The sequence below is a fragment of the Dipodomys spectabilis genome, unplaced genomic scaffold, assembly GCF_019054845.1.
Source record: "Dipodomys spectabilis isolate Male_0828 unplaced genomic scaffold, ASM1905484v1 ptg000210l, whole genome shotgun sequence".
NCBI lineage: Eukaryota > Metazoa > Chordata > Mammalia > Rodentia > Heteromyidae > Dipodomys > Dipodomys spectabilis.
In genome coordinates this window covers 4,637,580-4,651,964 of record NW_024870887.1, presented here as the reverse complement: position 1 = coordinate 4,651,964, position 14,385 = coordinate 4,637,580, and the positions used below count along the sequence as shown (strand labels likewise).

The following is a 14,385-nucleotide window of genomic DNA, read 5'->3' as shown; positions in this document are numbered from 1 at the left end:
TGAGGGAAGGGATGATACCGTCCAAATCTACCCATTACCTAACTCGTAACTGTAACCCCTCTGTACATTGCCTTTATAATAACAATAAAAAATAAAGAATAATCAGACACAAGCATGACCTCATAAATACACCTAGAGAACAACAACCATGTCGTTGGAAGCCCCTATCCCTGCCAGGAGTAGCTCAGATTCTTGCCACCTTAAGGTTGCTCTGACTTATGAGTTAGAAAGTTCCTGAGGCAAACTGTGTACCTGAAGTGGGGATCATGTCGGAGGGGTCCTTGTCAGGACATCTGATTTCTGTCCCTTCTCTCACCTGAAATGAGAAAATACAGAGAGATGAGAAATGATTGGAAACTAGGTTGGGAAGTGGGCCTCTAGTTTGGAAAAGATCACTTAAGATTGAAGTTAAGCCAAGCTCATGCCTATAATCCTAACTACTCAGGAAGCTGAGTTCTGAGGATCAGGATTCAAACCAGCCTGGGCTGATAAACCTAAAGACTTCAATCAGCTGCCAAAAAGCTCAAAGTAGAGTTGTGGCACAAGTGGTAAAGTGCCAGCTCTGAGTGAAGAGGCTAAAGGACAGCATCCTGGCCCTGAGTTCAAGCCCCAGTAGTGGTGTGCATGTGCGCGTGCGCACACACACACACACACACACACATACACACTAAAGATTAAAATTTAGTGTCAAGATCAATCCCTCTCCTTCAGCTTCACATCCCATTGTCTAAACTAAATTGATTCCAAATCTGCCACCTTCTCTCCAGTTCCTTCTCCTTGGGCTGACTTCAGCCTTCCCTAGTATCATGTCTTTGGTCCCATGGGCTACCTCTCCAGTTCCAGCCTCATAGGGCTCTCAATGGAATGCAAGGATGGCTTGTCCCTGCCCAGGTTCTCAGTAAAGCCAGCAACTGCTGCCTGACTTATTATTGTGTCCCCAGAGCCTGGGGTCAGGGGGTGCCTGGTCCAATGGATGATCAGCACTATTTGCTGGTTGTACAAATTAGTGGTTCCCTGGATTAACTCCACTATGAAGCCTATTGACCCTCCCAAGGCCTAAGAGGCCTTCTGATATTTGAAACTATTAGGCATTGACCAGTGTCTCAGTGCTGTCCCCTAACCCCCTGCCTTCACCCAAATGGTCACTCATGCTCTCTCTTTCTATCTCCGCCCTTCTCCTTCCTCACCTTTACTCTCAATGCTCAGCCTTAGTTTTCATTTGAGACTGAGGTCACTGGTGCCCTAATGATACTTAGAATGGATTTCTAAGTCCATTTTCTTCCTCTATGTTCCCAGAATACCCCGTGGAAATATTAACTATACTTCTGATCATCTTGTGTTATAATTGTTGGTTGACATATATGTTTCTTTACCAGATTGAGTTCCTTGGGATAAACATTTATTTTAATTTTTAGATCCCACATCTGGAATTCAATTCATTAATTCAACTAAGTTGTTGGAGCTGGGCACAGTGACATTCACCTATGATCCCAGACTTGGTAAGGTGAGGCAGAAGGATGGTGAGTTTGAAGCCAGTCTAGGCTACATGGCAAGTTCCCAGTTAGCCTGAGCTAAATATCAAAACTTTTCTCACACTGATAAACAATAACAATAAAGATAGTCCCTGCCCCACTGAGCCTGCATTCTAGAAATACATAATGGGCATTTAATAAGTGTGTTCTGGAGGGATGTGTTTCTGCCTCTTATCAGATCTCATCAGTAACAACACTTTTATAGAACTTGAGGTTTCCCAGAAGACCTCTTTTCTTCTCTCTTCTTCTCTTCTCTTCTCTTCTCTTCTCTTCTCTTCTCTTCTCTTCTCTTCTCTTCTCTTCTCTTCTCTTCTCTTCTCTTCTCTTCTCTCCTCTCCTCTCCTCTCCTCTCCTCTCCTCTCCTCTCCTCTCCTCTCCTTTCCTCTCCTCTCTTCTCCTCCCTTCCCTTCTCTTTTCCTCCCCTCTCCTCTTCTTTCCCTCCCCTCTCTTCTTTCTTCTTTCTTCATTCTTCTATTCTTTCTCTCCTTCCTTCTTTCCTTTCCTTCCTTCCTTTCCTTCCTTCCTTTCCTTCCTTCCCTTCCCTTCCCTTTTTGAGTAGTACTGGGATTTAAACTCCTGACCTCATGATTTTAGAGTGTCTGTTTAGCAACAGACACCGTACTATGTGAGCCACACCCTTAGGCCTTTGTGTTTACTTATATTTTTTTAATGGAGTCTCTTATTTTTGCCCAGGTGGCCTGGACTGTGCATCTCTGGATTTCAATTTCCATAGTAGCTGGAATTACAGTCATGAGCCACCATGCCCAGCATAACTGCTTTATATTTAACTAATTGACTTTAATTTCATAACTAGGTAATAGGACTATTATTCTACTATTGTCCTCTCCAAAATTTATTTTAAATGAAAGCATGAAGAAGTTAAGTACTTACACACACACACACACACACACACACACACACACACAGCCAGTAAGAATCTGGATTTAAATGTTGGTGGCTCAAGTCTGTAATCCTAGCTACTCAGGAAGTTAAAATCCAGAAAATTACCCAAAGTGAGCTTGGGCAGAAAAGTGCAATAGACTCTGGCCCCCTGATAACCAGCAAAAATCAGCATGGCTCAAGTGGTAGAGCACCTGCCTAACAAGCACAAGGCTCTAGTACTGCCCCCCGCAAGAATCTGGATTGAAACCCTGAGCCAGTTGTTGTAACTCATTGTGCCACCCTGCCTGCTAGATATCCCCCAGCCCTGCCCCAGCCCTGCCACTGTGACATTTTGTCAGAAGGTGTGAGACAAGTTGATCAGTGCAGACTCTTTCACAGGGTGGAGGCCTGGGTTACTATCTCACCCTCTACTACTTGGGGTCTTCCTGTTTCATACAGTAGGGAGATGAGGGTTAGGACTATCAACCCTCAGGTTGAAGTGGTTTTTATCTAATCACAGCAGGAAGTATCAGAAAGGGAAGGCTGAGATAAACCTAGGGAAGATAGGAGGAGGTGAGGAGGTGACCCTGGCTGTGGGCTGACTGCTTAGGCCTTTCGGTTCCCATTCTGTCTGGTTCCAAATCCTGCCACATTCCTCTGCCTCTTTCACTCCCCCCGCTCCCCCACCCCCCAGACTAGGCTAAGGGCTCCTCAGAGATTTGGAGATGGTGGAAGACATCTTGTCCCGCATTACAACAGGCTGGGGAAGGGTAGTGCAGTGCCTCCCTCCCACCCTGTGACACCGCAGGAGCTGGTTGGTGAGCCAATCTTAAGAAAGGACCAGCACACACTTGACCCTTCACCTTTCCCCAGACTCTCCCCACTGAATTTCAGATTCAGGTACAGCTGCTGTAGTTCTGCAGCCTTCAGAGTACCCAGAGGCAAATCAAGTTTTATGACAAGAAGGACCAGGTAGAAGGTTCCAGACCCAGCTAGGGGTTCACTGGTGAGTTTGTTCATCACAGAAGACCTTTCCTTACCTCAGACTGTCCATGGGGTTGTAGAAATCTGGACTGGTAGTTGCTGTTCTTGTAAGTAAAGAGATAGGGGTTCTCCTGTAGAGAAAGATAGCATGCTATATCACTGTCCAGAACTTTCGATCCCTTAATAAATGGGACCAGCCATCTGGTCATATTTTCAGTAGATTGGGAGCATTCACTGCATCCTTTCAGTGTTAACCAAACCATTCTCTGGCCCTTCTCTGAGCTGTCCCTGCAGGAGCTCATGCTTGCTTTGAAATAGCCCATTTTCAAGTCAACATCTCTGGTTCTCCATACTTTGGAGATTCATGCTACCAGGCCCTCTCCCTTTCCCTCTCCCTCTTCCTTCTCTTTATATACATATACACATACATGTATATATACATATACGTATACATCAACTCATCAGGAAAAAAACCTTAATTTTAAGCATCTGGCATCCAAATCAAAGAAAGATATAAGGTGAATTGTATTTTTCTTATTGTTTAGGAACAACTACAAAATGAATGATTCATCAAGAAAGTAAAACAATTGGGGCTGGGCATAGTGGCTCAAACTTATAATCCTAGATACTTGGGGGTGGAGATAAGAAGATCATGGTTTGAGTCTTCTCTGGGAAAATGGTAGCAAGAATAAGATGGGCATGGTGGTGCATTCCTGTAATCCTAGCTATATGGGAAGCAGGGAGAGGAGGATTATGGCCTGAGGCCTGCACTAGAGAAAACTATAAGACCCTATTTGAAAAATAACTAAATCAAAAAGGGCTGGGGGAAAACTTGAGTGGTAGAGTGCTTGCCTACTAAAGTAGCATGAGGCTCTGAGTTCAAACTCGAGTACTCCCCCTTCTCAAAAAAAAGAAAAGAAAGCCAAAAAATTTTGATAAGCATTAAATGATAGAAGGAATCTCATTGGTTTATATTCAGTTAATTTTTCATCTAGTTGACTTTGCTTATGTCAGAGACATATATAAGACATAAGCAAAAGTGATTCATCTTTAAAACCACTATGATGCCCTCAGCCCTGCCCCCTTCTCCTTCCCTCCCCCTAGGTAAAGGAAAAGCCTGGAAATTGCATCAAGGACACAGGACCAGGGGTACAAGAAAATGGAGAGGACCATCAGAGGCCAGGTGGGCCGTGGCTTTGCTCCTGTGACTTGCACAGGTGTGGAGGGACTCCTGATCTACAGTTATAAACCCCAAGGGCAGCCACACAGGCAGATGAACCATCTAAGCCTGTCAGGAGCTAATGTTAGCTCCTGTCTTAGCACAGTCCAGGTGGTGTCATCCCTCCTCTTCCTGCAGCCCAGTTCCACTCACCTGAGAGGGACATTTCATGGGCTTCCTCTCTGCTGCATGGAACGGCTCATCCTTGCGTCCTGCTGGCTCCATCTAGAAAAGAAAGTGATCCCTAACTCAGAGAACCTGGCACAGGGGCCAGCCCTCCAAGCCCTTCTGAGAAAGTCTCCAAGTTTGACCCCTGCACCAGCAGCATCAGGGCCACCTGGGAACGCATGAGAAATGCACACTTCCAGTGGGGTCCCACCCACCCGCTGGATACTCAGGCTGGGGGCAGCATTGCTTGTTCACCCACAACAGACTGCTGACTGTCGCTGGAGAGGGGCCATCAGTGGGTTCAAGATGTCAAAGGCATTTCCTAGTCCCCTCCTCCTGACAGCACAGGAAGAGAAACTAAACACCAGGTTGGATGGGGTGGGGTGGGGGGTGGGTGGCAGCTAGCCATACATACTGATATCCTAGGGCAGGTTGTCCTGGTCCATGTCTGGTCCCGCTCCTTGCTACCCATGTGAGACTACCTTGCTTACTGAGAGAGCAGAGCAGGTACAGGGAGGAAGAGCAAACCCACCGCCTGTGTATAGAGCCCCTGCCTTGCCCTGGTCTACCTGCTTCCTGTAGCCCCAACCCACAAGCAGGCAACCCTCTGCACAGCTCATTCACACAGCTTCACATGGAGCCTATTGGGGGCCCATACCCAGCAAGGACCCGTCTTTAACTGGGTGACAAAGATGCAGGAACACAGAACACAGCTCAGTCCCCACCTTTAACTCAGGCAGCCATGATCCCTAGTAATTCAGGTACAGACTCTGAAAGAGGTCATGATTTAAACCATCACCATAGACAGGCCCTGGTAGATCATACCTGTAATCCTACCTATCAGGAGGCTGAGATCTAAGGACCATGGTTTGAAGGCTGTCTGGGCAGGAAAGTCCATGGGACTGCCATTTCCAGATAACCACAACAGAGCCAGAAGTGGCTCACTTGGTAGATTACCAGCCTTAAGTGAAAAAGCCAAGGGAGAGTGTCTAGACCCTGAATACTGGCCTCCATGAGCATGAGCACATGTGTGCACGCGTGTGCACACACACACACACACACACACACACACACACACACACACACGCATGAGCACACACAAACACACATTAAGAACCACAAAGGCTACTTAACAGTATAGACAAATGGTAGACAGGAAAGCAAGAAATCATCAAGTTCTAAAACTTAGGCAAGAGCATTATTGAAAAATAATGACAGCCAAGAAATAAGTGGAGGTGGGGGAGATTTCTAACTTCTTTGTTACTCTGAAATGCTCATGACGCATCTGTAAAAGCCTCAGAAGAAAACAACAGAGGAGGAGAAATCTCGGGCCCTCTTTTGCACGTGCTGTGCTGTGTTTTGCTGGGAGGGAACCTCGTTTTTTTTTTTGCTGTCAGCCCTGCTGCTGGGCCCCTTCTAAGAAGCTGACAGAGAGGCCAGGACACCCTGAGCTAGGAAGGAACTTTACCCCATTCAGGGCTGCCTCTAACCAAATGGAAAGAGAGTCAGATAAGCAGGTTTAATGATCACATTTGAGAGGGAGTGGTGGACCTGGAGCTCTGGGGTTCACTTTTATTCTGATGGTGGCTGCTCTAGAAATGGAAAGTTCAGCCTAGGGTGTGCAGGGCTGCTCCCAAAGGCAGTGTTCAGTGTGGCTGGGGAAGGGATGGCCAGGTATTGATCTGTCTTGCTTTCCTTTTTCCTTTCTACAATCATCTAAGAAGTTTTATTAGGAATAAGAGTCCCTGGAAAGAATGAATCAAGGGAAGCCTATTTTTCATGTTCTCAAAGAAAGAAAATGTATAGGGTTGCCCACTAAAACTTCTTCTGGGCATCTCGTCCCAGAACCAGGCATAGTGGCCCATGCCTATAGTCCCAGCTATACAGGAGACAGAGATGAGAACGCACCCTAGCCCAAACATTAGCAAAATCTGAGTTTAATAAAAAATAAATAAATAAAAGCCTTGATGTAGCTACTTTGGAGGCAGAATTGCAACAGGAGAATGAGGTTGAGATCTGAAGATTGAGGTTCAAAGCTAGCCCAGGAAGGAAAGTCAGCAAGACTTTTATCTCCAATTAACAACCAAAAGTCAGAAGTAGGGCTGTGGCTCAAATAGTAGAGCACTATCCTTAAGCAAAAAAAGCTCAGGGACAGCATGGTGCTCAGGCTCTAAGTTCAAGCTCCAGGACTAGAACAAAAAAATGAAAGTGTTGAGGGTATGGTTCAAGCAGTAGACTGCCTGCCTGGCAAGTAAAAGGCCCCGAGTTCCATCTCAGAACTGTACACATACACAAACACACATAAAAGGCCTAAATGTCTTCCTCCCATTGCCTTAGGCTGCTTACAACTGGCTCGACCAGGGCGGGATGTGCTGTGACTCCCCTTCCTAGTCCTTTAGTGCTTCATCTCCTTCACTCTGCCTCTTCATCACCATGAAATCCACTCGAGGGTGGGGGCTGACTTTAAACAGAATCCTCTCCGAGAGCAGAGTTCTCATGTGTGAGCTCTTCCTGAGTCCCTGCGCTGCCCAGTGGCTCTGGTACCTGGCCCTGCTCTAGGTACTGAAGGGGCTTAGGACTCAGGTCCCTCAATACTGCCCCTATTTGGGAGTTCCCGGAATTTACAGGAGGCAACAGAAAAGGCTCAGAGAATACAAAGTGCTTTCAGCTCGGTACAGAGACACAATCATCAGTGATGGTGGCGGGTGTCAATACAACTAGAAAGGTTCCAGCTGTGCGGAGCTCAGAGCTCACATCTGTGCTGGGCTGTGGCTGGGGCAGGAGGGCAAGTGCTAATGTGGTTTGAGCCCAGGGCACAGCAGACCCCTCTCCCCACAGGTGTGTCCTGGGAGTGGTACTCCAAATGGAGTAGGCATCGGCCCTGGATCACAGCAGTTCTACTGTCCCCTGCTTGTCCCCAGCCTAGGAGAAGAGCTCTCACCGGGCTCCATGTGGTCAATAACAGGCATACCTGACTTTTACCTCATGGAAGAGAAGTTCCCACCCTCCCTGTGCCCCCAAGGGACCACAGTGAGTGAGGCAAGGGGTGTGAAGGAGTCCAAAGGCTCTTTGCATTGTCCCAGGCCTTCTGAAGCTGGCTGAGGCTGGCAGGTGGAAAAAAATGTGATCCACTCAAGAAACAACCAAAGATAGGACTGGAAGCAAAACTGAGTTTCCTGACTCCTTGCCCAGTGCTCTTGGCCCTAACCTGTCCTGTTACCTATTCTGATTACTCATGGACAGATTTAGGCCTGCAGGAGCTCTGGATGAGTTTGAGCAGGGCTGTGGGTGGCTGGCATTTTGCAAGTGAGGAAATAGGAAATGAACCATTTGGGGACTCCTTCCTCCTTTCTTGGTTGTAGGAGCCTGGGGGACTTAGGAGGAAAATGTGAACTTGGTGGTTGTTAGACAGGTCTGGATTGAGTGGGGTAACCCCCCCACCCAGGACAACCACCACCACTTCCTTGAAGGCCTTGTGACAGTTGCTGGGCCCCAGATCATTGGCCTTCTGTTCCCCTCTGGTTATCTGTAGCTCCTGACCCTTGAGAAAACTGAAAGAGCCTGGGCCTGTGGCAGTGCTTGGGGACATCACTCAGCAGCTCTCTCGTGTTTATTATCATAGCTGCCACCAACACCAAAGACGCTTGGTAGTCAGATGAAGGGGAAAAGAGAGAGAAAGGAGGCCAGCCCTTTCCCTTCCATCTCTTCTCCAGCTCCTCTTCCACCTGCTATTCAGTTTCATTGGCTCTCCAGCCTTGTGCGCTGTATTTCCTCTCAGACAGGACCAGCCTCCTTCCTGTGCCATTTGTGCAATTTGCTGTCTGCTCCCAAAGGTCCTCCTGCCACACACCCTAAAAGCCACCCAGATCCCATCTTCTAGGCCTCCTCTAACCTCCTTGGCTCTCAGCACAAGGCAGGGTTGAAGGTGCCCTTGGTTGGTTGGAGAAAGGTGATGGAAGAGCAGAGAGGTATGGCTGAACCATGATGATCAGCCTTCTTCCCCTAAAAGAGGGTGATGGGAGGGCAGTCCCTACTGGAGGGGGGTCCCTTCTCTGCCTGTGGGAGACCAGTCACAAGGTGGTTTTCTAGGGGATGAGTCCACCCAAGGCTCTGACCCACACATCAGCATCCCTGGCCAAGACAAGTGCCTTCTCCAAGGGACAGCCTTAGCATTGCCTGGGTTTCTGGGCCCGCGCCTGCCCTTCCTACCCTGCCCTCATCCTCCACCAGGAGCCTAAGTGCAGCTGCTTGTGTGCTCAGCATAGACACACTAAGATAAGAGGCACAACTGTTTCTAATCTGAGCAAGAAAAGAAAAACAAATGTCTATCATTGCAATTCTAAAAACAGAGCCACTTGCATGGGGTGGGGATGGGGTGGCAAAGAGAGGTCTCTGTCTGCTGCCTTTTATTCACTGATGAATCGTGGGGCCCTGGTGATGCCTATCATGGATCTAACACAGAGGACCTATACATGTTTTAGTCCTTGCTCTGGGCCAAGGGTGAGACGGACCCTGGATGGCAGGGGTAGGGGAGGGAGGCTATAGGCTGCGTGTTGCAGAAGGGGGGCTGTGAGATGGGGTTTTGTCAGGCTGGCTCCAGGCACCATCTTGAGCCTTTAAACCTGCATGGTGCTGCCTCAGGGCCAAGAAAGCTGGACAGGGATGGGTGGGTAGCCAATGGGGAGGTAGGGCTGGGGCTCTCCCAAGGCTGTCGCTGTAGGAATAGGAGTTGAGCTGGGCTGGTACCCTTGTCCCTCCTCATTGCAGTGGGCAGAAGGCGAATGTGATGCTGGCCATCCTTCCTCTGTGGTTTATCCCTTAGGCTGGAGCAAGCCCCGGTCCTCACCACTTACCATGTTGTTCCAAAGGCTCAGGGCAAGCACAGCAGGATGGTGGGGCAGTGGCTTCTCCTAGAAGATAAACAGGTAAGAGGAGTCCATATTTGTCCCAAGGAGGTGACAGCTCCTGTACTCTGTTTCATCTTCTGGCTTGGAGCTGGGGGGCCCTGATCTGTCCAGCTCTGTCCCCACCAATAATGGTGAATTTGTAGGAGTGTTATCTGGGGTCAGGGTTGGCGGGAACAGGGCAAATGCTTGGCTGCTCTGTGTCATCATGGGGTCCCTAAAACTAAACTCAAGAACAGGTAGAGGGAAAACAGTTGGGGTGTGGTCTGTGTAAGACGGTGAAGGAGGGATGGGTGCTAACCTTCCCCCTCCTTCTCCTAAAACCAGGACTTCAAGTATTGTGCAAGTCCAAAGGCAGGAGCTAGGATTCAAGAGCAACTGTTCCCAGACACAGCCCTGAAGGCTTAGAGGAGCCAAGGGGAAGGTAGGGCTGGTGCTTCCCCAAGGCTGACACTGTAGGACCAGAGGTCATACTCCCAGGGGTTGAGCTGGGCTGGAACCCCGGCGGGGAGGCTGCAGAGAGACTGCTCAGCCCCACCTCCAATGCACTATGATCCTGGTGACCCTTTGCCCGATGACCCAGGGGAGGGCAGATGCAACTCCCTCCCTTCAGGAAAGGATGTACAGGAGTGCACAGAGGAAGAAATGAGCGTGGGTGCCCTTGGAAGCACCATCTTGAAAAGTCAGAGTAACTAAGCGGAGCGAGTCTTGCCCACACTGCCAGGGCACTGCTGACTTCTTCCTGGCGTTGGCTCACCAGCGTAGATCAAGTGACTATTCATAACAGCCCTAATTTTATGGACGTGGAAACATTACACAGAGAGGTCAGACCACATGCCCAAGGTCACACGGCCAGTCACTTTCAGCAGCAAATGCTAGTTGGAATCAGGGAAGCTAGCCTGGACTCCTGTTCTTCATGGGACCATGGGACCATGCAACCTCATGTGGGAACGGCCGGAGAGAATATGGCCCCATCACACTGGTGTTCATAAAGCTTGTCTGGGCTGGGCCTTCTGTGAAGCTGAGAGACATAGCGGAGGAGGGAGGAGGGAGCAGAGGCATGGCCCAGGCCCCTTACTTCCATCCCCACCCTTGACGCCTCCCCCCTGCCCACTCACTGATGGCAGCAGCATCTCGTAGAAGAAAGGCTGGAAAACCACGGCAAAGGACTCCTGATCACTGAACCTGCTGGAGGCCAGGAGGCTTTCCCAGGCTTCCTGAGGAAGGAGGTGGGGGAGCTGAAGGCAGCTGGTGCTGTGCAGCCCCTGGCTTAGAACTAATACCATGACGAGGCACAGCTCCATGCTTTCCCTCAGGGCTGAGTCTGCATGGGCTTGAGCCATGCACCATTCAAAATTTCCTCACTGAGGGAAATGTCTCACAACTTCACTCCCAACCTTCTTCTTATGCATGCCAGTGAGCACTGGGCTTTGAACTGCTGGCCCAGGAGCACACATCTGCACTCTGCTGGGTCTCTTAGGTCAGTGGCAATGCATAGCTGGTTTGCCTGCAGGCTGTGATCTGGGGTCAGACATGATCCAGGTCAAAGCAGCTCACCAGCTATAGAATGAGTGTGCGAAGCTCTTCACTCTGTGTCACCCAGTGTCAGCAGTCTCCACTCCCACTCACCGGAACTGCGGTGCTTATAGCATGTGCAGGGATATAGACTCATCTTGGGAAAAGCAGCCAAGAGTAGCTCTGACCTTAATCCTGAACTGAGCTGGAGAAGTCCTATGTGAGCAAACTTGACCATGTCCCCACCATCCTTGTTCTCCGTGGCATCTACTCTCTGAGCCCGCTGCCCAGAGGTGGCTCACCTGATAGGACCATTGCATGATGACCTTGTCCAGCTTTGAAGTCTTCTCTGGGCAGTGACAGGGCTCTGGTACGGGGTCGCTGCAGGTCAGAATGAACAAGGAATAAAAGACCTGGGTGGTGAACCTCCAAGCTGCCTCTAGAGAAGAGGGCCTGGGATCCTGGAGTCCCTTAGGGGCAGGGAGGGAGATGCTGGAGCCTTAAGGGATACAGGAGAAGGGAGGAGACCAGTGTTGGGAGGATGATGGACAGGGTGGAGAGACACCCCTGGAGTTCTTGTCCCTGGTGGGTGGGGATGGACTGAGATGTTTTTTCTCTTCCTCTTTCTCCCAGACACTCACATTGCATCCTGCTTTCCTTACTCTACCCTTTTTATCTTCCTTTCCTGGAAATCCTCCCTGCCCACTCTCCCTTCTCAGCTGTCTTTGCCTTGGCCTTTTCCACATAAACTTCTATTGTAGGTGCAAATCCAGGATTGTTAGAATGTGGGACCAAAAAATGTAACTTCTGGGGAAATTCTCAGAAATAATGGGAGTTGAGTTCTGAGAAGTGACAAGATGGTTAAACTCATTTTGCTTGTTTTTTTTTTTCCTCTACTCACTTTCTACAAGTAATATTCCTTGGCTTAAAGTATTTTGCCAGATCTGATTTTTCAGTTTTGTTCAGAACCCTCAAATCACTTGGGAGGAAAGGGCCTCTGACATTGTCCAGACTGAATATTTCATCTCTTAATGTGAGCCCCAACTCTCTTCTCCAGACTCCATCACACACTACTGTGTAGGCTCACATATACCACAGGATGTCTCCTGCCATCTATGATTTCAGGCTCCTTATGGCCCATGGATGGCATGTAGCGTAGGCTGGTCTTCCTCTAGTTCCCTTCCTACCTGAGCCCAGCCCCCTGATGCCAGTGAGACACGGCTGCAATCTCGGAGAGATCCACCAGGTTCACAAATGCTTTGGGTACCTAAAAGGACACAAGAGTAAGAAGGTGAGTGGCTGTCAGTCACGTGGTCATGGCTGCACAGTGATTCTTGGGAGCCTTGATGTGAGCCCTGTTTGAGGTCCAGTGGAACACAGGGGCTGCCTCTTCAACAGGTCAGCTCTGCTCAGCGTTGGTCCAAAGCAGCACTTTCACAGCTGTGCATTGCAGAAATGCACCTGTCACCTTCCTTCTGGTGGGCAGGGCACCTCTTCCCATGTCCATGGGGACCACAGACTCCCCTGTCTCCATGGTGACCACAGACCCCAGGAACTCAGGGAAGGTATGAGGTACTGTCCTTAGGCTGTCAGAACCTGCAATTTCACCTTGGTCATTCTAGAAAGAGGCTCTGCAGGTTCTTGAGCTTTCTAGCTATGACAGACCACAGGGCCATTGAATCAGAGCCCCCTCAGATATGAGCTTTGCAAGAGGGACATTCTCTATCCAGACGACTTTGCATTTCAGAGGGCAAGAAGATGGGGTCCTGAGGGTGTTGGGGTCCCTCACAGAAGTCTATTCTTCCTACTCTGGGAGAAGCTACTTGGGAGTGAACTGGAACCCACCTCACCAGCCCTCAAAAGAGGGGTGTGAAGCTCCATGAGGAAATTAGGCCAAGGTCCCACAGGGCCGGGGGCACAGGCTTACCTCCTCCTGCAGGTAGTCCAGGGTCCGGGCCAGCCTTTCCATGTCATTCTTCACGTGCCTTTCCTGTGAGAGAACAAGTAGGCCGAGTGAGGGTGGCAGAAGGGGGGAACTGAGGCCCAGGTGTCCAGACTCAGGTAGGCTGGCCCCACCTGAGGGAGACCCTCGTCCCCCACAACCAGTGTAGAGTTTCTGGAGCTCCCTTGGTTTTTTCTGTCTGACTGTGTGTTTGTGTTCGGCACATTTTCTGACTTTCCATATTCATCATCTGTCAGGAGAAAAATCAAACACATCATTTCCTCTAGGGGAGACAGTCCACATCAAGTAAAGGCAAACCCAAGGTTAGCGCAAGGTCAAAAACACCTGTTGTGGTCCAGACGCCCTCATTGAAGGGAGGGAGATTCACTCCCAGAAGCTGGTGAAATTGCTTTTATTCAAAGGAAAATGAGCCTTAAGAAGGAGTACACAACCAATACCAGATTTAAGCTTGCAGGTGAGCTTCAAAACTTCCATGGGGGCACAGGCTTATCTTCCCTGATCTGAAGTGCAAAAGTGGCGCTGTGGCTCAAGTGGTAGAGCACTAGCCTTGAGCTGAAGAGCTGAGGGACAGCGCTCAGGCCCAGAGTTCAAGCCCCACAACCCACCAAAAAAAAAAAAAGATAGCTACTCTCCTGATCTGAAATGCTTGGGACCAGATATCAGAGTTTCAGATGTCAGAGTTTTTTTAGATTTTCAAACGTTTGTAAAAAATTTACCAGCTATGTGTCTTTCACCCAAAGTTCCACAATCAAAACTACTCAAAGAACAGTTTTGGGTTTGGGAACATTTTCATTTCAGGTAAGGAATGTCCCACCCGTAACATCAGCCCTCTCCCTGCCAACTCTGTCCTGGTCTCATTCTTTTGAAACTGAGGGTAAAAGACATAAGTTGATATGGGTTGAGAGAAATAAGCTTTTTTGTTTATTCCTGTCTTTGGGCTTAAGGAGGAATTTATATTATGTGTAACCTTACAGAAGAGTGGTTTTTTGTTTTTTTCCTTTTTTGGTGTGTGTGTGTGTGCCTTGAATTCAGGGTCTTGTGCTATTCCTTGACATTTTTTTCCTCTCAAGGGTGGTGCTCTACCACTTGAGCCATGGCTATACTTCCTGATTTTGGCTGCTTAATTGGAAATAAGAGTCTCATGGATTTTTCTTCCCAGGCTGCCTTCAAGCCTCCATTCTCTGATCTCAACCTCCTGAGTAGCTAGAGCCACCAGAG

The 14,385-nt window shown here is 49.0% G+C and overlaps 1 protein-coding gene across 1 annotated transcript in view; it reads right to left on the bottom strand.

The window, feature by feature from the left end:
* Plb1 (phospholipase B1) overlaps positions 1–14,385 on the bottom strand; it is a 180,185-nt gene that overhangs the window by 79,534 nt on the left and 86,266 nt on the right. The window contains exons 11-18 of the mRNA XM_042696639.1: positions 13,132–13,194; positions 12,392–12,471; positions 11,507–11,585; positions 10,808–10,906; positions 9,639–9,695; positions 4,771–4,842; positions 3,455–3,529; positions 253–316 (exon numbers count right to left, since the gene is read on the bottom strand). Of these exons, the coding sequence (XP_042552573.1) occupies positions 253–316; positions 3,455–3,529; positions 4,771–4,842; positions 9,639–9,695; positions 10,808–10,906; positions 11,507–11,585; positions 12,392–12,471; positions 13,132–13,194 (589 nt within the window). The remainder of the gene's footprint in view (positions 1–252; positions 317–3,454; positions 3,530–4,770; positions 4,843–9,638; positions 9,696–10,807; positions 10,907–11,506; positions 11,586–12,391; positions 12,472–13,131; positions 13,195–14,385) is intronic.